The sequence below is a fragment of the Acipenser ruthenus genome, chromosome 17 (genome assembly GCF_902713425.1).
Source record: "Acipenser ruthenus chromosome 17, fAciRut3.2 maternal haplotype, whole genome shotgun sequence".
Taxonomy (NCBI): domain Eukaryota; kingdom Metazoa; phylum Chordata; class Actinopteri; order Acipenseriformes; family Acipenseridae; genus Acipenser; species Acipenser ruthenus.
In genome coordinates this window covers 22837072-22861385 of record NC_081205.1, presented here as the reverse complement: position 1 = coordinate 22861385, position 24314 = coordinate 22837072, and the positions used below count along the sequence as shown (strand labels likewise).

Below are 24314 nucleotides of genomic sequence, written 5' to 3'. Positions count from 1 at the left end.
GTCCTATGTCTAAATCACTATACAGTACATTGTTGACTAGGTGTTGACACCTGCCAATATTATATTGCTCTGATTTTGTGCCAGTCATACACACACACAGCTGTAACTATACACACTCCAACTATCTCTGTAACTAGCTAATAAGCTGATAAACATGGTGTCTCACAAAATGCTTTTTAAAAACACAGTTTCTTACCTGGCATTACCTTAACAACATTCTTCCCAGTAATTTTCAGAAAGGAAATATATATATATATATTTTCAAATATTTTAGGTTTGAACCTACCAAGATACAGTTCCTTTCTGCTGTTAACCCTAGGAATACATTTGAATTATTAATTAACAGTTTTTAAACAGTACCCAAAATATTTTAAAAAATACATGTAAATGTCTGGATCTTTATCACAATTGTTGTTATTTTGTTCTTTGGTACTTTTTAAAATCTGCTATAAGAATGGCAATAGCATAATTGTTTCTTGTTAGTTTCACAATGTGTCAAATTCCTTGAAGAAAAAAACAAACTATTGTCTTTGTCTTTGCACTACCTTTAAAACAGAGCCCTGAAAGTGAATGAACCAAGGAAACCAACTACTTGTTGCAACAGCAATACAATATGCAACAAATATATTTAGTTGGTGCCAGGAAACTTTGATGTCATTCATTTTCTATTCAAACTTGCAGAATTGCAGATGTGTTAAAAACTTAAATGGAAAAATAAATAAAAGCACAGCAGGTAAATTCATTCAAACAAACAGCTCAGGAGAAATCCCAGGCTGCTGTTTTGCACAAAATATGACAATCAGTTCAGGTTAGAGCCATATAATTTAATAGTACTTCTGTTATCCTCCTTCTACCACCTCTGAAACATCTCAAAGGTCAGTCCCTACCTTTCCCTCCCAGATACAGAGATACTCTGTCATGCATTCATCTCCTTTCGAATCGATTACTGAAACTCTCTCTATGGTGGTCTTCCGTCACGTGCCATAAAACGATTGCAGCTGGTTCAAAATGCCGCGGCTAGGATCCTTACCAGATGTAAAAAACATGATCACATTACCCCGTCTTGCCCAGCTGCACTGGCTACCTGTTAAGTTCAGGATTACTTTCAAAATTCTCCTGCTTGCCTACAAGGCCCTTCATCACACAGGTCCAGAGAATCTCTCCAACCTGCTGACCCCCTATGTCCCTGCCTGCAAGCCGAAGTCCTCTGATTCAGGCTTGCTTGTTATACCCAAAAAAAGAGTGCCACACTCGGAGAGTGCTCTTTCAGCTTCATGGCCCCGACTCTATGGAACTCTCTCCCAACTTTAGTGCATGCAGCTCCCACAATTGCTCGCTTCAAAGCAACTCTCAGACCCACTTGTTCTCTCTTGCTTTTAATGCTGTCTAAGCCTGATATCTGTTATTAGCTGTTGTCTAAATTGCTATTTCAGGCTTTTCACTCAATCTTATTAATTTAATTCTGCTTGACACACGCATCCACAATGTTTAGAATTCACATACTAGCCTTTTATTTAATGTATTATGCCTATATTTAATGTATTTGCATGGTTTTTTACTGCTGTATTTAATGTACTATGCCCTGTATGTAATGTTTTATGCATTGTTCCTCACTTATCTTGTAAAGCGCTTTGTGATGGTGGTCCACTATGAAAGGTGTTATATAAAATAAATATTGATTGATTGTTCTGGGAAACTGTTTCACACTGACTCCAGGTCACATGCAGCTCATGAACTGGCTCACTGTGTGTGCAGTTGACAATAACAGGTCACAAGGACTTACTTCCTTCACTGCTGTCGATGCTGCTGATGCTGTCTCCGTGCTGCAGGTGGTGTTTGTGAAGTTGTTTGTGGAGGCTGAACCTGGGGTATTTCCTTGAGCGACCGACTCCTTTCAATTTGGGTAAGTCCACACTGTCTGCAGCTTTTGCGTCGCCCCCGGTTTTCTGGCTGCTGCCATTGTTGTGAGGCATGCTCTCTTCTCCTGGACCTTTAGTGATCTTGTCTGACATCTGGTACATTAGGAGACAACACATATGACGAATGAGGCTTGTAATAGGTGGAGGACGGGTGCAAACTGAAATTCACAGCAATTATGCAAGTGTCTCTTCAGGATAACACACTGCTATTATAATGATACCCCATGGTATTTGTCTGTTTAAGGGTGCTTACTAGACAGCTGGCAGTTGATATAGCTCGCGTGACGCTCCCCACGTCTGTTAGTCTGTGTTCTTTGTCGTCCCATCTCCCATAGGCCAGGTCGATCCCGCCTACAAACGCGATGGATTGGTCGATAACAACCAGCTTCTCATGGTGGGCCCACAGATACACAGTGGAGGAGACATGGTCAGGGTGCCTCATTACCTTCAAACATCAAGATAGATACCGATTAAACAATATCCCTCAGCACAGTGTAGCAAACTGGGATATGTATTTCTGTATGATAAGTGCAGTTTTCTAAAACTAATATATTGCTGCCTCCCTTTGTGATTCAGAAAGCAAACTGTACCAACTGGTCAATACCAGCCTGCAATGAGACAGGTAAATAATGTAGACAAATAGACAAATATTTCCTCAGCGTCCTTGAATCAGTTTCACCTCATGTTATGCAACCACTAAATGAAAATCCTTTTATATCAGCAAAGTACAGGATACATTCAAATACCTTAATAAAAACAATATTTAAAATACAGTTTTAACTGTATGTAATAATGCAGCTTTACAGCATTTAACTAAGTACAGCCTGGGACCAAAATAACATAACCTGTCCCCATTTTCCAGTACAAAAAAGTTCCTGGAAACACAATCTACAGTTCAGCCATGTACCTTGATGTTGGGATGAAGGCGCATTAGTGTCCTCTTGCTGTACTCACTGTTGATTCCCAAAGCCAGCTCCACCTCCTTGTACAGCATCACACAAATCTTCACACCTTGTTGCTAAAAAAAAAAAAATACAAGTATATCAAGTACAACAAATCCCTGTGCGCAGCTTCAGAAACACTGGTTCACAATATATAGTCTTTAACAGCTCAGTCAATTAGGTGGCAGTACTGTGAGAAATAACCACATTTGATACACTCCATACATTTTACCAAAACAGATGAAAAACACTCAAGTTATAATGTAAGTGTGACCGATGTACTGTGGCTAAAAAAAGAAATAAGTCATTTAGACATATGTTTTGACTAAGGCCTTCGTTAGTGTAAAAAATAAACACTTTTCAGTATGCACATTTATTTCAATATTATTCACATGCTATAGATCGTAGCTGGATTCGTTGCTATTGTGAGTAGGCGTGTAACAAATGACTGTGTACTGACTAAATGTAATACTAGGTGTGAATCAGTGACAATGTACATTGCAAGTGAGTGTCTTAACTACTATGCAGCAGAGCTAAGGTATAGAGCTTGCAACTTCATCTTACTGATAGAATCACAATCCATAATGACAGTGTATCACACTGCCCATTTGACTTCAATTATTAAACAAAATATGATTCTTGACCAAAAGCACTCCCTAAGCTAACTTGTAGTCCACCAAATGGTTATTCAATACAAACATATATCATGTAATTTTAATATAGTCCACCATTAATGATAATTTTATCTTACACTTCATACAAATGTATCCCATCAAAAGACTCTAACATGTTTAATGAAACATAATAACCTTTAAAAAACAAAGCATAGAGGATAGATTTTGTTTTGCTGGACAGTGATTTAGATTCTCTGTCAGAATTCGAAATCCTGTCCAGCACAATCAGCCGTGTTTTACTGAACTGGAATACTGCTATCATTCTGCAATCTATTACAGGGCAAGGTAAAGTAAACAGCTGATGTAAAACTGCAAGTCCGCCAAACAATGTGGTGGCTTCCATAAGAACCTTGTCCTACTTACAGCTTTGCGTTTAAGAATGTAGTCTAACCTCCAGCGGTTCCCCTCTACAACTGGTCTCTTGAGAAAAATCTCTGGACTCAGCCTGCAAAGATAAATACAAATGACTGATTAAGTAAATATAGACATATCATTTGATAAGTTAGCATTTGTAGTGCACAAGTGTTAGCCACTAATCTTGCTCAATGATTGATAACAATATTTATAATAAAAAATAAAAAAATAAACACTAATTTGTTTAGATAGCATCAAGGGGGGAGCGAGAGATGTGATTGAACCCGGGCCCAGCCTCTGCTGAGGCCCATACCAAAGATATTCTATAATATCTTTGCCCATACCAATCCTTTTTTTTTTTTTTCGAATTCCATTATGGAAAAACAGAAACACTCAGTGGAAGTAAGCTAACTTTTCCACAGTTGTGGTAATAAGTACATAAGTACGTACGGTATATATCGAATATGCCATCAAAACACAAGGCGGGTTGTTCAAAACGAAAAGAGCAGAAAAGACAGCTAGAAATTTCCCAAAACGTAGCAGAAAATGCTAGAAAAAGTGTACAGTAAACTGTTTAAAAGTGGGCCGACAACAGCAAATGGGAGTATAGTGCGGCAGTGGGACTGCCAACCTCCTCCTCGCACGAAAAATAAACAACGAGCCATTGGAAAGACGTGAATCAGAGACATCGGATTTTGGAAATGTAAAACAACAGCAAATACAAGGTACTGAATCATGTATTGTAAACCCGGTACCCAGTCAGTCACCTTTATGTGATTTATATGATCCAGCAACTTGGCCTGACTTTTGTACCAAAGATTTGAAATCATGAAACATAAACCTGTGCAGCTAAAGAAACTGACGTTGAATTCCTCAAAAATCACACATGATTTGTACTCATTTTTGGAACAAAACTTCAATTAGATATATTTTAGGTTGAGTTTCTTTTTTTTTTTTTGGGGGGGGGGGGGGGAGGGGGTTAATTTTTCATTATTTCCCTGAAAAACTATTTTCTTTTTTAAAAAGATTGTTTTTGTCATGCTTTACCATACTTATGTGTGAATTACATTCATTCCACTATGCATTTACAGGGGGTAGTGTTTCATGTGTTAAGGGAATTTGTACCCTATCTCTGCTGAACCACAACAAAGCTCCACTTACTTCTCGGAACCCAAGAAAGAATGAAAGAACGATTGTGGGATAGTGCAGCTTTCATTTCGGATAAAAAGTGAATCTAGAAATAGATTTATTTCTTATTGTGCTTAACTATACAAATCTCCAGTTAGATATAAAAATAGCAATAACTTCCTTATCTTAATTGTAAGCAATGCTTGTTGAAAATGGTAACGTTTTTTTTTTTTTTTTTAATTTGCAAGTATCTGAGCGATTGTAAACGTAAACAGGAACTGCTTAATGAATATTTCTCTGCCAACTGAAGCAGTGCCCCCTAGTCTGTAATATAAACATCTTCATTCTCCATTTCATCTTGGTTTATTTTATTCACTTCAGTTCAAGTGCTGTAATATGTCAAAGAACATACATTAGGAAGCTGTTAAATGAACTGTAATGTATTATTTACCACCAGTCGGTGATGAAGATTTCTTCTGTGGCTTCTTCTAGTGCATCCGCTATATCTTGCATGTAAATACTTGAATTGACATACCTGGAAAACAAATTGAGACAAACTAAGCCTTCGAGTCTTGCTGTTCACCTTCAATCCCTACTAAAATGTCAATGTAACAATACTATACTGGAAACGATTGCATCATTCCAGTAAGTTCATGTTTTCCTTTTCTGTCAATTCTGCACAGGTTTAATAACTCAATGACCTCTGTAGTGGCCTGAATTTGAATCTCTTTTTGGTCACAATTGAAATCAGGATTGAGAGGACACCATTGTCCTTCCCTTTTCATGCAGTATCTACATTCACAAAATGAAAATGTACCATTTTGCCAGAGTGTTTTCTTGTTCTCTTGCAAAGGACCCAAATCTGTGATCTTGCAAAAAGGCTTTGCCATGTTTTCGAATATGATCTTCAAGGGCCTGACCCCACCACAGGGCATGACGATAGCTGGTACACTTCACAATCAATGATCTGGGTTAAGAAAATAGAAATGTGTGCATGACATTGTTTTCGTTGTTTGAATTATCCTTCAGTATCCTGTATCCTACAGTAAAACTAACAAGTTCTATGTAATTTCTGCTTGGCATTAAATATATCTGTACACCACGTTAGTAATAGCTTACAGCTTGAATAGTACTTACAGACACTGGTGTACTAACTAACTACTGCTAATACATTTTTACTAGTTGGCTTTAGAAACAGTACTAAATAAACTTGGTATAAGTCCTTGACCATGAACACTGTCTTTAAAAAGTTAAGTGGTAGTAGCTTAACAGCTAAGGCTTTTATTAGGCCAGAAAATTAATGTTCTCAGTGTGCATGGGGAGGAGGGTGTAGGAGAGAAGTGGGAGAGTATTTTTAATCATCTAACAATATTATTACATTTCAAGATTAATGTTAATGCAGTGCTACTGTATTCAGTGTCATTTTAAGTTACTAAAACACACAGTAAAACACAAGCCTTATTATGTTTATTCTGTCAAAGCAAAAAATAAATAAAAAGGAATCATCTATTGTAAATCTAGAAATAAACTTAATTTAATTTTAGGGCTTTTCAGTAACAAGAAAAAGGTTTAATCTGTGATTCTGAAATGCAGATGGTTATTAAAAAAAAGGTACAACCATCAACCACCTATTTTTGTGGTCAATTCTGGAATCAAATCAACTCCTTTATTATAAGTTGTGATTGAATGGATTTGAAGTTATAAATGACTAATGAATCATTGTATTAGGTCACAAATGGGATGAAAAAAAGTAACTTTTTACCTGGACAGATTGTCAATGCGAACTCCATGTTTAGTCTCTGTGTCCTTGAGGCCCATCTTTACACAAAACTCCTTATCCACCAGCATGACAAATGCAATGGCTCCCGAGTCTGGTTTCATGTACATTATGAACGAGTCTTTAACAACTAACCACCTGAAAATGCAGTTCACCCTTTGCATCGTTATATGTTATCTTAACATTTGCTTAATTAGTTGTGAAGGTCTATTACAAACAGTAACAATAACAACTGTACAATTCAATGAAAAATACATTCCTCTGGAGACAAACTGATAGATGCTAAGATTCTTGGGTTGTACTACAAATGCTTATACTAGAATACAGGTGACATTGGTTGGCAGGTGCGTCCTTATTGCCCAAGACTGCCCAAAGCATTTATGTTTCACAAGAAGTCTAAAAGTGATTACTTTTTTTTTAGCTGTTCTGGAGAACTTTGCTGCAGATCCTCCAAACCCCTAAAATAATTATAGGCTATAATTATAGGCAATAAGATGAATACTGTAGGTAGGAGAAGCCATGTGCAATACACTCTTTAATTTTTTAGCAAGTGCCAATGCTTATTATCCTCTGCATTTCTGGGGCTTTGTTTAATGGAAACCAAATCTGAAACCTTTTGTAAGTTCACTGCACTGAGTGAGGCCTGTAGTTCCCACAAAAGCCTGGCCCCCTGAGTATTCTAGAAATGTACAAGATAACTGAACCACTGTTTACTGTATATATCTTAAGTAAAGAAGAATTCATAAACTGGGTTTAATTATGCCAAAAAAAAAAAAACACACACACACACAAACACACAGACCTTTTGGACCAGCGGTAACAGATTTCACTCCGACCACAACAGTTCAGGCCAGGGATCCGGTGACCCCCTGAACGCTTCATTATCATCCCCTCCCTGTAAATAAATAAATATGTATGTATATATGTATATAAACAAGTATTACAAAATTCTACTGGGGAATACCCAATACTGGGAACAGATCACTGGTCTGTTTTGTCCTTCACCAAACACAAAAATACCATCTACTATGGAAAACTGGGTTCATCTGAAACAAGTGACCCTGACATTACAGAAATGTTTGACAAATTCCATGAGGATACCATTATAAATCACACTGTTTCACCTTGAGGACAATCTAGAAAAGTCATTAGCACACCACAACATCAACAGCAAGCATCATAGTGGATTTGGAACACATATTGCTTAGTGGTCCTGTTCTGTAGCATACTGGTACTGATATGGTACAATGGCACTGCAATGAAATACCAAAGTGCACTTATTGATATGTCAAAATGTGAAAATGTTACAACCACTGCATTGTCCTTGTCGTGCCCCTGCTTTGTCATTGTATATAATTGGTAAGCAGTCTTCAGTTCACTTCACTTCTTCCAGCTGGCTGTGAACGTGTAGTTTTAGATGTACTAGTTCGACTAAATTGCCAGATCTGTGTACATCAGTTGACTACAGATGAGAAGCAGGCCTTTCTAGCTCTGGATGTTTTCAATAGTGCTCAAATCCTAAACAACTCATTAAACTGGCACCAGTCATTAACCTTTTCCGGCACTGGCTTTTTTTTTTTTTGACTAGCTACTGTAGCTATTTAAAACAACATAAAATAATAATCAAAATAAAAGTTTTGTCCTCACAAGCCCTTTGGTCCCAAGTCGTGAATGAAGGACATCTGACTGACATCAATAAACTCCAACTAAAAAAAAAAAAAAAAATGTTGTTCATGTCTCTCAAAACATGCATAATTTATCTGATTCCCTTATCCCTTTGCTAGAAGAGAAAATATAAAATACACATTGAAAGTTAATTGTTGTTTGACAAATACATTGCTTTCAGTTGAACTGCATAATTTATATATTAGTGGATTGTAGATGTAGTTATGGAAACGTTTTAAGGAAGTCTGTTGTAACCATTTGTATTGATGCAAAGATACATAATATAGTCTGGAATTTTAAGATCAAAATATTTGCAGTAATGTAATATAAACTTAAGCTAATTTACAGTATTACACATAATATATTTGGATTCCTAAATTTGATATTTAGAATACATTTTTGAATAATGTTGCAAATATAATTACAGTACTGTATTTAAAAAATAATTAAGTTAACTAACCCATGGCTTAAGAATGTACTTATCTACTTACTGTAGAGTGGTAGTTTCTGTACATAGCTGTTTTTAACAACTTATTCAGATAGTCTTCAAGTTGTTTCTGAAAGAAAAGTAAAATAAAAACATTACACACAACCCTTCAAAAGTAAATTTGTATTCATTGCATACAGATGTGTATTGAATTGGATATTTTGCTACTGATTGTATTGTACTTTATAACTGCCTTTATCTGTAATGTCATATTCTGAAATGGTAAGTAAGTAAAACTAAAATGAATTTGCTAAAATAACACATTTTGAACGAATATTCAAACAAACAAATAAAAAGTTCTGCATTGATAATATTTTACCTCATACAAAAAACAAAACTAATTCTGTATCGACAATGTTTTCCCTTAGTGTAGAGAGAGCTTGGCACCTCGAGCCAAAGGCTTATCATCAGAGATTTCTACCCATGTACAGTACAGCACGGAATGACTCACCCTTCTACTGGAGAACTGCTCCTCTCGGACCAGGTTTTCACTGCCGCGAGGCAGGCTGGGCATCTGTTGAACTTCATCTCTCTTAATGGTCTTCCTTCTTACCGTGTGACTGAAAAAGGTTCAGGGCAATACAGTTATGGTATAGGATTTGCACAATTAAGCAGGTCTGTATAAAAAAAAACATCCTTTTTGTCTTTTATGTCAACACTTGTTATTTTATGAAGGTTTTGCACCCATATCCATCAGAGCAAGTTAGAGAGTTGGATTTCTTCCAGTCCTCAATCCTAAAATGTTACTACTGTGGTGAATGTGAAACCTAACTTGATATTTCACAAATCTTCTCCAAACGTTAAACATAAACGCCAATGATAAAATCACCTTTCAGATTGCATTTGTGTATAATCTGATAAACTGTGGATTTATATACGTTTTGATAATGAGAATTTATAAAGCCGTGACAGAAAAAGCACACAATAAGAATATTTTACAAAATGGACTATTATGTATTTCTGGGATAATAAGAGTAACAAATGACTTATTTTTAACAAGAAAAAACTAAATAATATATATATTTTTTTAAATGACAATATGAAAATAATTTTGATGTTGGCAAAGTAGCTTTCACACTTCTATTTATTAAAACTGCAATGGGTTATAATAGTACAAGTGCCATGCTCTTTGTAGCCTGCTTCCAGTAATCATGTGAATTACCTTCTTGTAGGAATAGGAATCCTCATGAAGGTCTTGTATGTGATCAGCTCTCGGTGGAGCTCGTGAAAGTGTTTTTCTTTCCTTCTCACTCGCCAGGTAAACCCCCCATGCTTCAGTTCAATTGTGAAGACACCAGCATGTTTCACCTGCAAACAGTACATCATGGCAAAGTTTAAGAATCACTTAAGTAAGTTCAAACTTGGTGAAATATTATTTTACTGCAAATCGCTATTGTTATACCAGCATTTTTTTTTAACTCAGAAAGTTATTTATTTTTGATTTGCTTGTTTTTTTCCTTTTGAAACAACCATGCAAATAATGATTTGGTAAAAATAGCTTTAAGAATCTAGACCAAGGCTTCATCCCAAACTTCAAAATCATATATTCTGAGCTATACAAACAGAGTAAATACATTCTGCCTACTGCTAAATCATTATCATTGATGACAGCCTAATAAAAGCCTTCTGACCTTTGATGTCAGCCTTTGTTGCGTTGAAGAAACCCGCTCATGTTGTGCAATTATACCGCGTTCTACTTCCAGAATTTTGGCAGTAATGTGGACTTCATTGAGGTAGACCTGGATATCTGTATCCTTAAACCCCTTCATTTTGTAAATGGCAGAGAAGGGAATTCGAGTGCTCACTGAAACATAGATACAGGATGTGTTAGACCAGCAGTCTATTGAGCATTGCAATGCATTTCAAGTAAGACGGAATTGATGGAATTATTTATAATCCCTTGACAGGTCTGTTAACTGAAGATAAATCATAAACCTGGTAGCTCGACAGACTGTCTGACTTCAATAATATCTGACTCCAAAGGATTCAATATTATTGAAAAGGCCTTCTCACCTGGCAGACTGGGATCATAAGGCTCGAAATCCACCTCCTCCAAATCGAGGTCCCTGGTGTCCAGATTCTCCATTATCTGGCTCATGTCAAAAGCCACTTTCTTTAGTGGAAACGTACTCTCTTGTACTGCCTTCTCCAGTGACATGTTTAACACTCAGGGTGTACAGGGGTCACCTGGAGAGGAGATGGAAACAAGGCACACAATCAAACAGGAATCCTAGACCAGGCATGAGCTGTACTTGCCAAATGTTTATTTGTTCACTCCTGCTCTTTAAAAAACACCAGAAAAAAGTACCCATACATAAAATTCTTATTGCGATACCATTATATTTCCAGGATTACCATTAGCAGACCACATAATTACCAGACCACAAGGGTTCTGGCACTGATGGATTACCAGTTTGTGTAGGCGCATACCACGGTGATCATTTATATGGTATATGTACCATTCTAGCAATGGCTCATAAGAATGTGCTACCCCTTGTCCATTAGCATAGAAGCATGGCATTGCTATTTTAGTGCCACAGCAGGACACTGATGAACAACTGCTAAAGACAATCATCAAAAAGTCTGAAGGGTGGTACCTTCTACAGCACAACGTACCCATCGTTAATAATTGTATGAAAATAAAACTGATTTGCAACCAATTATATTTCACGTTTCGATTAACCAAGGCAATATATAATAAATGCAACTCTACACTGTTTATAGAGCCTTTAATTTCTTCATTCGCCGTCTCAACAGCAAAGTGTTGTAGAGAGTAAGGCGTAAGCTGTATTGAAAGAAATGTCTCGAAACCCCTCTGCTGTTTGGGATTTTTTTGTTAAATGCCCAGACGAACAATTAAAAAGTTGAATGTAAACTGTGCAAGCGACTGTTGATGTATCATGGAGGCATAACCAATCTCTATTATTAATATTTTTAGTAGTAGTAAAATGTAACTGATAACCTGCATGGAACGGTGACTGTTAAATAAACCTGTGTCCACAGCAGTTGGTACTGGTGCAATTCAAGCATACTGTATAGATCGCAAGCAGGCTCAATTCCGTGTAAATAAACAATGTGTACCTTTACTTTTATTGAAATGATAAAAAAAACATGGTTACTGTTCTATATAATGTCTTTTTAAACTACATGTGAATGTTTTATTCCATTTATATGGATTCCCTGTAAAATAATAGGATTTTCAATCAAATATAAACAAGTAGCTATGGTGACCATCGAAGGTTCGAACCTTCCTTCGGTAATGTGTTCCGAACCTTCGAAGGTCAAATGGACCCTTCACTGCAGCCCTACTTCATTCCAAATTTTACACCAAACGTTGCTGACACAAGAGGCGGTTATTTCTCAAAGCAATACCTGGTGCTTTGTGTTTACTTCCTCTTTCTCGGCTAACTCATGATTTTGTGCACACACAGTTTGTATTTTGAAGTTGTTCTTAAAGTGTGTGTGTCGTTAACAAAATACTATAATCGATCTGTTTTAATTTGTGATAGAGGTCTCAAATGTGCAGTTTTTAAAGAAACGCATGTTGTTATAGCAAATGTTTCAATACATTTTAAAACATGATATCTGGAACTTTACTAGGTTAAAAAAAAAAACTCTGTCTGTATGCTTTCAAGCTATGCTGCGTTTCCTTGGCCATTTCATAAAGAGTGGCATTTCCCCTTCAACGTCTTATTTCCTGTCATTAACCAGCCTGCGGCTTTGACTGCCAAGACACTGCTGAGGTGAAATGACTGACGTGAAACAGTAAAAAAACTTCCTGAGAGTAAGACATGGAAATGTGATTGGATGCACCTGTGGTAGGCATCCAATCAGAGGGCTGCACAATAGCTGAAGAATTGCCTTCTGTCCAGCATCTCTTTCTGCTTGACTGTGGTTCACTTTGAGTTCATTGTTTTGTCACACAGAACAATATGTGCCTGTTTTTGGCCAGTGATGGTGTGGAAAAGAAACGTTCAGGAAAATAATAATTATTTACATTGATAGATAGTTGACTTTATGCCCTTCACAGCCACTTTTCCTTTCCCTGTTTTCAAGAACAAAGCTGCAGAGAAGAGCGGCACTCAAGTTTCAACTTATTTTATGTAACTTGTATAAAGTTAACAATCAAGTGATGGAAATCATTTTAACCTTACCATGATTTAAATTTTTACATGCTCCTCGAGCAACTTCTGGTCATTTTAAAAGCATGGTACTTTTGAATCACTTTAAACGCTGGCTTAGAAATTCAAGGACTCTTTAGAGGACAGTGTGACTACAGTTTTCTTTAAGCACCTTTAATGAAGCAGTGTGGAGTAGTGGTTAGGGCTCTGGACTCTTGACCGGAGGGTTGTGGGTTCAATCCCCAGTGGGGGACACTGCTGTTGTACCCTTGAGCAAGGTACTTTACCTAGATTGCTCCAGTTAAAACCCAACTGTATAAATGGGTAATTGTATGTAAAAATAATGTGATATCTGTATAATGTGAAATCATGTATAATGTGATATCTTGTAACAATTGTAAGTCGCCCTGGATAAGGGCGTCTGCTAAGAAATAAATAATAATAATAATAATAATACAAATAGATCAGCTAATCAAAATACTGAGCTCTACGTTCAAGCGGAACAGTTCTAACACTGTCTCTGATAACATTAGCTACATTCGAATGTGAATCCACATGTACTCACGATAGTCTGAGGAAAATTAGACTCGAGAGCTTTATTCATTAAAGGTGCTTAAAGAAAACTGTAGTCACACTGTCCTCTAAAGAGTCCTTGAATTTCTAAGCCAGCGTTTAAAGTGATTCAAAAGTACCATGCTTTTAAAATGACCAGAAGTTGCTCGAGGAGCATGTAAAAATTTAAATCATGGTAAGGTTAAAATGATTTCCATCACTTGATTGTTAACTTTATACAAGTTACATAAAATAAGTTGAAACTTGAGTGCCGCTCTTCTCTGCAGCTTTGTTCTTGAAAACAGGGAAAGGAAAAGTGGCTGTGAAGGGCATAAAGTCAACTATCTATCAATGTAAATAATTATTATTTTCCTGAACGTTTCTTTTCCACACCATCACTGGCCAAAAACAGGCACATATTGTTCTGTGTGACAAAACAATGAACTCAAAGTGAACCACAGTCAAGCAGAAAGAGATGCTGGACAGAAGGCAATTCTTCAGCTATTGTGCAGCCCTCTGATTGGATGCCTACCACAGGTGCATCCAATCACATTTCCATGTCTTACTCTCAGGAAGTTTTTTTACTGTTTCACGTCAGTCATTTCACCTCAGCAGTGTCTTGGCAGTCAAAGCCGCAGGCTGGTTAATGACAGGAAATAAGACGTTGAAGGGGAAATGCCACTCTTTATGAAATGGCCAAGGAAACGTAGCATAGCTTGAAAGCATACAGACAGAGTTTTTTTTTTTAACCTAGTAAAGTTCCAGATATCATGTTTTAAAATGTATTGAAACATTTGCTATAACAACATGCGTTTCTTTAAAAACTGCACATTTGAGACCTCTATCACAAATTAAAACAGATCGATTATAGTATTTTGTTAACGACACACACACTTTAAGAACAACTTCAAAATACAAACTGTGTGTGCACAAAATCATGAGTTAGCCGAGAAAGAGGAAGTAAACACAAAGCACCAGGCATCACTGACCACATCTACTATAATTAGTTTCTTATCTTACTGGCTTTAATAATAATGCTTAGGAGAGCAAATCTCTTGACTCTCAATTCTGCTGTTTTCTGGAAACGAAAAGAAAAGAGTAGGTGCTAAAGCAGTAGACACTTGTCAAGGTATTCAAGATGTTCTGAATTGTTTTTTTTTTTTTACATTATTGAATATATTTAATATTGTTGTTACTTTACACACCCATGTTAAAAATATAATTAGGTGTTTCTTGGAAAATATGATTACTCTTTTGGAGAGTACAAAGATGCCCAAGGCCAATGGTGTAGTAATTTTGTACAGATGCTTATGATTCAATATCAGATAGCTTATGCAGTAAAATATAATATTTCAGAGAAGAATCACTGTGGAATGGTGAAGATATTCCACACTCCTAAAAGAAAGGAAGAGAAAGGAAAGAAACTACTAAAATAGAAATGATAGTAAAACAGAATCAGATCAGTTAGGCAGATCCTTCTGGTAACGTGATGTGACTTTGTTGTACTTGTTCTTTAGTACATGATCCTCAGTTGTCCTCGTGGGACAGAGAACAGAAATGTAGTAAATGTAGTAAAGTGGTCTTGTCTTAAGGTTATTAGTATCATATCAGTGCTGAGAATCTGGTGCAAATTGATTTACTTGTAAAATTATACAGTTTGTAGTTTGGCAGTCAAATTGTTTCCTAAGTATTGTTTAACAATATCAACTACAATGTACAGTATGAACATGTCACCTCACAGAGTTGTGGAAATCCTGCTCTGCAGTAACAAGATTCATCACCAACAAAGAAACGAGCACCTGTTTTTTATCTTGTAATTTAACTTTTAAAAAGTTAACATTGCATATGAACTGCCCTTGAAATCTGCATGTCCTATTATGATCACAGGCATCTGTAAACCACAAAAGCAAGGTGTCCTGAACATCAGGGTATTGAACAAATCGGAAATGCTGATGACTTGCATGCAGTTTGCTGCTCAGAGGCCTGTATTACTGTAAACTAACTGGCACAAAACAGGAAATTTGTATTAAAAGAAGTAATTCTTCTGTTAAGTTTGGCTAGGACCATGTAAAAAATCCATAGTACATGTATCGGGAAATGTGTTTATTCTGAGTTTGTTTTAATGCGAATTGACCATATTTCACTATTTGCTCCAGTTCAACAGTTATACAACACCAGATTTCCAATAATGTAAATTACGTTCTTAAAGTATGTCATGGAATCTTGCCAATAGCTGATTGTGTTGAGCAATATAAAGTTGTGTCTGTCTGCTCCACAAATACTGTAGAGCATGGCTCTCTATATATATTTTTCTATACATGTAGTGACATGCATTTACAGCAGTTCTTTACTGTATGTTGAAAAAAAAAACAACACAACAACAAAAACAGGTTACACAGAACCTTATCCAAAATAGACATGAGACTATTTAGGGTAAATATTGGAATAGTTTTTTTAAATAAAAAAATGTGCTTCCTAATTTGGTGCCTTGGAGTTGTGCAAAGAAAACTGTGAAAACAATCAACTGGGATTTAATGTTTAGGAAATTCTCAATCGGATTTCATGAATGTGACTTCTTTTAGATGTTTGATATTCTTCATATATGACTCCCAGGGGCATTCAATTAAAATGAGCGAGCATAGCTGAGAACTGGAGATGAGAAAAGATTATCTAAGCCACTCTAAAGAGACATTAAGTCACTGGCCAGGCTACTGTAAATACCTGTCTGGTGCCAGAAAAAGGGGGTTCAGTGAACTTCTGAGTAACAGTCAAACCACACTACTTACTATCAATTATCAAGAATTCCCCATTGATCTTGCCAACACAACCTGTATTCTCTGATAACCTAAATAACTTAGAATGGCAATATCAAATCTCATCCCAATTATACAGTATAACCAGTTCACTAGAAGTCATACATGCCATGTGTCCCATATGGAAGAAGGACAGACAGGTTTCTTCATATATCCCCATATTCTAATACTCTCAACAGCTTGTCAATTTAAATTTCTGCTGTTAAATTTATAAAACTCGTGTGGAATGAGGCAGATTGCTGCAGTTTATCTTACTCTAATGATTCACAACAGCCAAACAGTCACACCCTAAAAGTTATAGCTGCAAGCTCAGATTCACAGGGTACTGCATGTGGAGTTTGTTATAACTGGCCTCGGCAGCAACAACACTGGCACTTCATGATGAAGGATTTATGACCGTTTCCTAGTGCCCTCACCCCACTCAGCTAAAGTTACACCCTGATTTGGAAAGGACCGTGACCAAGCAAAAAGAGTAAACAGGAGTGTGCATGTGTTGCTCTCTCACTGTGCTGTGGTTATTTTCAACACATTGAAAATAGAAACAATGATCTGTAATTTGTTTTAAAAAGAAGAAAAAAAAAACAATACTGGACTACAGTAATCCACCGTGTACCCGCCTGTCACATACCTAACCGTTTATCCGCCATGATCAAGCCCTTCAGCAACGTTACTTTATTATTAAACAGAGAAGATTAGTTCAGAGATTGTAGATCCCACCGTATCAACTTCAACCTCCGTCTCAATCTCCTGCCTGTCACTCAGCAGTGAATGCACGCACTCACATGGCAGACAGCTACTCTGTCACAAGCATTAACACCCTGTATCTTTCTAAACAAGGGATTTAGGGGAGCTCCCTAATAAAAGCTGAATCTCAAAACAATAAGTGTGTTACTATAGCAATTGTTACAGCTGTGTATAACGGTATTTAAAACAGGATTAATTTATCCGAATTTGTACATATCCGCCCTTACTCTGGTCCCACCGCAGTCAGATATGCAACAGATTACTGTACTACACTATCCTTTATTAAAATGTCCCCACATGCTTTGCACATGTCAAGACAGAAAGTGATTAATGTGGTACAGCTGATACAGCACCATAGTATGTGGTTAGCTGGTCTGTTGTATTGAGTGGATGTTCCTAGGCTATGCCAGCAGTCTGACATAGTGAGTGGAGCTATTGTCTCCCTGACCTCTTTATAGGTATGCAGTGTTGATAGAGTTAAAGTGCTAATAAGGTAAACGCTGTGTTACAGGCAACCTGCTGCAGGTCATTGTCTGTCTTAAAAGACCAGTAGCCTTATAACTACAGTGTTGCACATTTATGCTCAATTTATACTAAAAATTGAGGGTGTGTGCGTTCACATTTAAAAAGGCAGTTGTCACCATAAAGCAATTTACTATCAATGTTAACAAAGTAATAGTGTGTGGATTTAAGTTAATTCCTTGCAAACTACACATAATCAAGTCTAACAAATGCTGTGCTCATGCCTTATAAAGCAGCCCTTTATACAGATGAACCGCTCTGCCCCATAATTCGTTCTCATTAGAAGGCAGAACACAAATACTGTAGCAAGGCCTCTTAACGGTGGACAATGTATGTTGTTTACAACCTAGTCATTAGAATGACTAGGGTATTAAAGAAGCCTTTGACTTTGGCACAGCTGTGTTAGTTCCCATTTAACAGACAACCATTCCAGTGAGCTGGGTCAACCCTTAGAAACCTTGGTGAAGAGATTTTCTTTCACAGCTTCTATAAGATTTGGCAAAGTTATTGATAAAGAAGGAGGAATCTGCCTGTATTATGTGTCTTCCAACAGGGCCTATTGTCAATATCAATACAGCGGCTAATCTTAATACTGCTTAACACTTGCAGACCTCTTTGGATCTGTTTCCCCCATGCATTTAATGCATGTGGGGATGTCAACCGAGTTAAACACCAGTAAATGAATACAAAGTTTAGAGTATTGTTTATGTCTGTAGGTCATGAAACAGTTTTAAAAGTTGCATTTGTAATAATGCATGTTTAAAATGACAACTCTACAAAAGTTTCCTTTACACTAGTAATCAGTATGACAAAAACACATTTGAGAAAAAAATATATATATAATTTCTATTTCTGTTTGGTTCTGTAACAGGGGAGATCTGGACTGACTGTCTGGCACATCCGTATTACTGCAGGTAGAGGGCAGCAGTCTCGTGGGATCCGCCTGTCGGTCATGGCGATGACACGGAGAGGTGGGGAAGAGTGTGTGTGTGCTTTCCCTCTCTCTGAGTGGCTGAGGGGCGGGCCTTGGGAGACTGCTCGGCCCATAAGAACTGGCTTGCTTGTGCACTCGGGTGGCCGTGTTGGGGGAAATACAGTGTCGCTGGCAGAAGAGGCCAGCGTGAAACAAGGAGCAGGCGAGCCCGGCTGAAGGGGCAGTCTTTCATAAAAATTTTTTAAAAAAAACTAATTTTCACAAAGCAATATAAATAAATACGTACCCGAGGGGACGTGTGCAGAGGTACGGGGAACCCTGGCCAACCCCAGTGTATAGCACAGCGGAGTGTAGGACGGAGACCCGTGCTGACCGGCTTAGCGGCAGTGGGGGCACTGCATAAGCAGCACTTTTGTTTGTAGTTTTATTACTGTGTTTTATTTTCCCTTTTTCTTTCGCCTTCTGTTTTCATTATTATTTTTGAGTACTTGAAGGTGCACGGATTGGGATACCTGTGTTGGTAACCCTGTGGTCCTGGTTTACTGTCGGCAGTATCCAGACCACAGACAACAGCGTCCTCTGCGGGCTAAACTAAATAAAAAAATAAATAAGTAAAATAAATAAATCTGGGCACCTGTGCGGTGTTTGCAAATAAAATCTTCTGTCTCCCGTGTCAGTGAATACTCCCACCCTTCCACACGTGGTGTCAGAGTGGGATTCACTGGCACTGCCCAACCCAAGCAGTGCAATAGCCAAGGGAGTCAGAATGGACCCGCAGCAATTCGTCGCAATAATGGACCTCCTGCGCCAAACCCTAACTGAGATAGGGCAGGGGAGTGTAAGAGCTGCTGTGCCCGACCCAATGCTACAGCGGCCAACAAAAATGACGACAGAGGATCGGCCAGACGCTTACCTGGAGGTGTTCGAGGGGATGGCTATTTCTGCCGGATGGGCCCGAGAGCATTGGGCTAGCTACCTCCTGCCCCAGCTGACGGGGGAGGCGCAGGCGGCAACGAGCACCCTGGATCCGGTGGCAAGGATGGAGTACCCCACGTTAAAAACTGCCATCCTCAACCATGTGGGTGCTACTCCAGAGGGCTACCGCTGCAGATTCCGGGAGAGCTTTTCTGTGGGGGAACACCCCAGGGCCATCGCGTACCGGTTGCAGGATTACGCACGGGGGTGGTTGAACCCGGGAACCACCACCACTGCCAGGCTGGTGGAGGTAGTGGTGGTCGAGCGGTTCCTGCAGTGCTTGCCTCCGGAACAGCGGGTGTGGGTGCAACGGCAGGCACCCGCCACCCTAGAGTTGGCGATCCAACTGGCAGAGCAGTACCAGGCAGCGGAACCAACGCCCGCTAAGCTGCCTGGAAACCGCGCTACACCAGCATCACCCCCTCTACTGGCCCCAGGGAGGGCGAAGGGACTGGGGGGGAGGGGTAGCAAGGTCTTTGGACGGAGTGTGGCGGTGGGAGCTCCCGGCCCGAGAACTGGGGCAGAGTGGGGTCACCCACGGGCTGCTGCGGTGTTGCACTGGGGTCTCGCGCGGCCACCCTACCGTCGAGCCCCTTTGATGGGTCCTGTGTTTCAATCTCCTGCTGAAGCTTCCTGGCGAGAAACCAGTTCACTGATGTGTGGAACAAGCTGGGAGGTGAGCCACATCGACCGGGATTGCCCCGCTATGGGATGTGATGTCATTTGACCAGGTAAGACTGTTCCATTCCATCAGTCACTCCAGCAGACGGGTTTTGTGATTCCTGTGTCAGTGGATGATACACAAACCCAGGCTCTCTTAGATTCAGGGTGTAGTCAGTCCCTGATACAGGAGAGGTTAATCTCACCAGGGCATAAGCAAATAACGGGACAGGTGCATATAAAATGTATTCATGGGGATGTGTGCACTTATCCCAAAATGTATGTCAATCTGAAAATTGGCCAGCAGGTGACGCGAGTACAATTGGGTTTGTGTCCTCGATTGCCGGTACCGGTAGTTCTGGGACGGGACTGCGAGCAGTTTAAAAATTGGTTGGCTGCTGTGACGGCCACGTCCTCCTTATTGGCTAAGAAAGAGGAAGTAATTGGCGAGATCTTTCCCTTTCGTGACCCGGATTGCTATTGCCACAGATTTAGACCCCGCAAAACTAAACGGGAAAGCCAGGCCGCTAAGAATGAGGGCTGGCAATGGAGGGAGTCCGAGAAGTATCAGGTGGAGTCGATTGGTGAAGAGACTGGGGGGGAGGCCGCGGAGTTAGCGCAGGGGTCTGGCTCTGCTGCCTCCGCTCAGGACCGACCTGATCCCAAGTTGGAAGCCATGGGAGCTGATTTTTTAGCTTGTTCCCATGACTTCTGACTCGAGCAAGGGCGTGACGACGTGCTGAGCAGGCTCTTTGACCAAGCAGCGGTGGTTAATGGTCGTGTGGTCGAGCCCAGACGTGCCGCCACGTACCCTCACTTTGAAATTGATCGAGACCTTCTGTACCGTGTTGAAAAATTACCCCAGACGGGGGAAGTGCGTCACCAGTTGCTCATTCCTCAGCCCTTTGAGGAGGATTTGTTGCAGCTTGCTCACGCTATTCCCCTATCTGGTCATTTGGGAAGGGACAAGACTAAAGCGAGGCTAGTGACACGGTTCTATTGGCTGGGGCTGGATGGCGACGTCAGACGTTTTTGTGAATGCTGTGGGGAGTGTCAGAAAGCTAGCCCTAGAGCCGTCCCGCGAGCTCCACTGGTGCCATTGCTCCTAGTGGAAGCTCCGTTTGAGCATATTGGAGTAGATATAGTGGGACCGCTAGAAAGGAGTGCGGCAGGATACACACACCTATTGGTCATTTTTGATTATGCTACGCGTTATCCAGAGGCCATTCCCCTCCGATCTGCGTCTGCTAAATCTGTTGCCAACGAGCTCGTGAAGGTTTTCTCCCGGGTGGGGATCCCCAAGGAAATACTGACCGACCAAGGCACCAACTTTATATCCCGGCTAGTCCGTGGAACAAGTAAACTTTTGGGGATTAAGACCATTAGGACCTCGGTTTTTCACCCTCAGACCGATGGTCTTGTGGAGCGTTTTAATAAGACCCTCAAAAACATGTTGCGCAGATTTGTAAACAGTGACGTGCGCTACTAGGACCAGCTGATTCCTCCCCTTCTCTTTGCTATCAGAGAGGTACCCCAGGCTTCCACAGGTTTTTCGCCATTCGAGTTGCTGTATGGTCGGAGACCCCGGGGTGTGCTCGATCTGGTCAGAGAGATGTGGGAGGAGCAGCAGGACAAGTCGACCAATACTGTCCGGTATGTGTTGGACCTACGCAAACGTCTTGAGCCTGTGGGAAAATGGGCACATGACAATTTGCAGCAGGCTCAGCACAGACAGGAGACCCAATATAACAGGGGGGCCCGGTTGCGCATGTTTCAGCCGGGGGATAAGGTGCTTCTGTTGTTACCCAGCTCTGAGTCCAAACTTCTGGCGAAGTGGCAAGGACCGTTTGAGGTTACACGCCGGGTTGGGGCGGTGGATTATGAGATCTGCCAGCCGGAGCGATGGAGAGAAAAGCACATTTACCATGTAAACCTGTTGAAGCCTTGGTTACATCAGGAGGCTTTGTTAGCGGCGCAAGCAGATGACGTCACCGACCTGGGACTTGATCTTTCTGTGTTGGTGAAACAGGGGTCGGTACAGATTGCAGACTGACACCAACACAGAAATGTCAGGCGTGGGCGCTGGTGGCGGAATTTCCTGATGTGTTTTCTCCCGTCCCGAGGCAGACTCGAGTAGCCCACCATCACATTGAGATTGAGCCGGGGGCGCTAGTTCGCCAGAGGCTGTACCGCATACCTGAGCGCAAAAGCAGTACGCCGCTGCTTACATAGATGACGTGGTTATCCACAGCGAGGACTGGTCAAGTCATCTGCGTAAGGTAGCGGCAGTACTGCAATCCTTGCGGGAGGCTGGGCTCACTGCTAACCCAAAGAAATGTGCCATTGTGAAGAGTGAGTCGGAGTATTTGGGGTATCGAGTAGGGAGTGGCCAGATCAGACCGCTGATTGCTAAGGTGAAAGCCTTGGCTGACTGGCCGGTCCCTACAACCAAAACCCAGGTGCGCTCTTTCTTGGGACTAGCGGGCTATTACAGGAAGTTCATCCTGAGCTTCGCCACGCTCGCTGCTCCTTTGACAGACCTCACCAGGAAGGCGGCCCCAAATACGGTTCAGTGGACGGAGCCGTGCCAGAGAGCCTTTCTCGCTTTGAAGCGAAGGCTGTGTAGCAAGCCAGTGCTATGCAGTCCTGATTTTAGTAGGAGGTTCACCCTGCGTCAGAGACAGGTCTCGGGGCAGTGTTGTCTCAGGAGGTGCGGGGAAGCGAGCACCCGGTCCTGTATATCAGCAGGAAGCTCCTTCCCCGCGAGAAAAACTATAGTACCATCGAGAAGGAGTGTCTCGCAGTAAAATGGGCAGTCGAGTCACTCCGGTACTACCTCCTGGGGCGACACTTCACCCTGATTACGGATCATGCCCCCTTAGCATGGCTTCACCGGATGAAGGATAACAACACCAGAATCATGCGGTGGTACTTGGCCCTGCAGCCCTATGCCTTCAGTGTAGTCCACCGAGCAGGGAAACTGCATCAAAATGCAGATTTTTTCTCTCGGGAAGGCATTGGGTTGTAGGATTTTCGAATGGACCGGTGGTGCCATTCTGAGGGGGAGGATGTGTAACAGGGGAGATCTAGACTGACTGTCTGGCACATCCGTATTACTGCAGGTAGAGGGCAGCAGTCTCGTGGGATCCGCCTGTCGGTCATGGCGATGACACGGAGAGGTGGGGAAGAGTGTGTGTGTGCTTTCCCTCCCTCTGAGTGGCTGAGGGGCGGGCCTTGGGAGACTGCTCGGCCCATAAGAACTGGCTTGCTTGTGCACTCGGGTGGCCGTGTTGGGGGAAATACAGTGTCGCTGGCAGAAGAGGCCAGTGTGAAACAAGGAGCAGGCGAGCCCGGCTGAGGGGGCAGCCTTTCATAAAAAAATAAATAAATAAATAAATAATTTTCACAGAGCAATATAAATAAATACGTACCCGAGGGGACGTGTGTAGAGGTATGGGGAACCCTGGCCAACCCCAGTGTATAGGCACAGTGGAGTGTAGGACGGAGACCCGTGCTGACCGGCTTAGCGGCAATGGGGGCACTGCATAAGCAGCACTTTTGTTTGTAGTTTTATTACTGTGTTTTACTTTCCATTTTTCTTTCGCCTTCTGTTTTCATTATTATTTTTGAGCACTTGAAGGTGCACGGATTGGGATACCTGTGTTGGTAACCCCATGGTCCTGGTTTACTGTCGGCAGTATCCAGACCACGGACAACAGCGCCCTCTGCGGGCTAAACTAAATAAAAAAATAAATAAGTAAAATAAATAAATCTGGACACCTGTGCGGTGTTTGCAAATAAAATCTTCTGTCTCAGTGAATACCCCCACCCTTCCATAGGTTCACATAGTTATGTAGAGTCAAGCAGGTTTCAAGTGGGGAGGAAGTTTGTGTCTCTCAGTCTAAATAAAGTCTTCCTGGTAATAAAGTACAGTGGACAGATGCGCAGCCAACAGACACCAAAAAGATTTTATTAGTATAAAATCGAGCATGACTGTGAGAACAAAAATCATACTGCATGTAGGGTATGAAAGCATACATTACATTCA

The 24314-nt window shown here is 40.6% G+C and overlaps 1 protein-coding gene across 4 annotated transcripts in view; it reads right to left on the bottom strand.

Annotated features, from left to right (window-relative positions):
* LOC117423083 (phospholipase D1-like) overlaps positions 1–24314 on the bottom strand; it is a 72672-nt gene that overhangs the window by 26357 nt on the left and 22001 nt on the right. For all 4 annotated transcript variants that reach the window (XM_034038509.3, XM_034038510.3, XM_034038508.3 and 1 more), the window contains exons 2-15: positions 10959–11132; positions 10577–10749; positions 10108–10253; positions 9397–9505; positions 8950–9015; positions 8441–8499; positions 7596–7688; positions 6779–6931; positions 5834–5983; positions 5468–5551; positions 3898–3979; positions 2827–2937; positions 2173–2364; positions 1784–2012 (exon numbers count right to left, since the gene is read on the bottom strand). In XM_034038509.3, coding sequence (XP_033894400.2) covers positions 1784–2012; positions 2173–2364; positions 2827–2937; positions 3898–3979; positions 5468–5551; positions 5834–5983; positions 6779–6931; positions 7596–7688; positions 8441–8499; positions 8950–9015; positions 9397–9505; positions 10108–10253; positions 10577–10749; positions 10959–11103 — 1792 coding nt within the window. In that variant the 5' untranslated portion in view covers positions 11104–11132. The remainder of the gene's footprint in view (positions 1–1783; positions 2013–2172; positions 2365–2826; positions 2938–3897; positions 3980–5467; positions 5552–5833; positions 5984–6778; positions 6932–7595; positions 7689–8440; positions 8500–8949; positions 9016–9396; positions 9506–10107; positions 10254–10576; positions 10750–10958; positions 11133–24314) is intronic.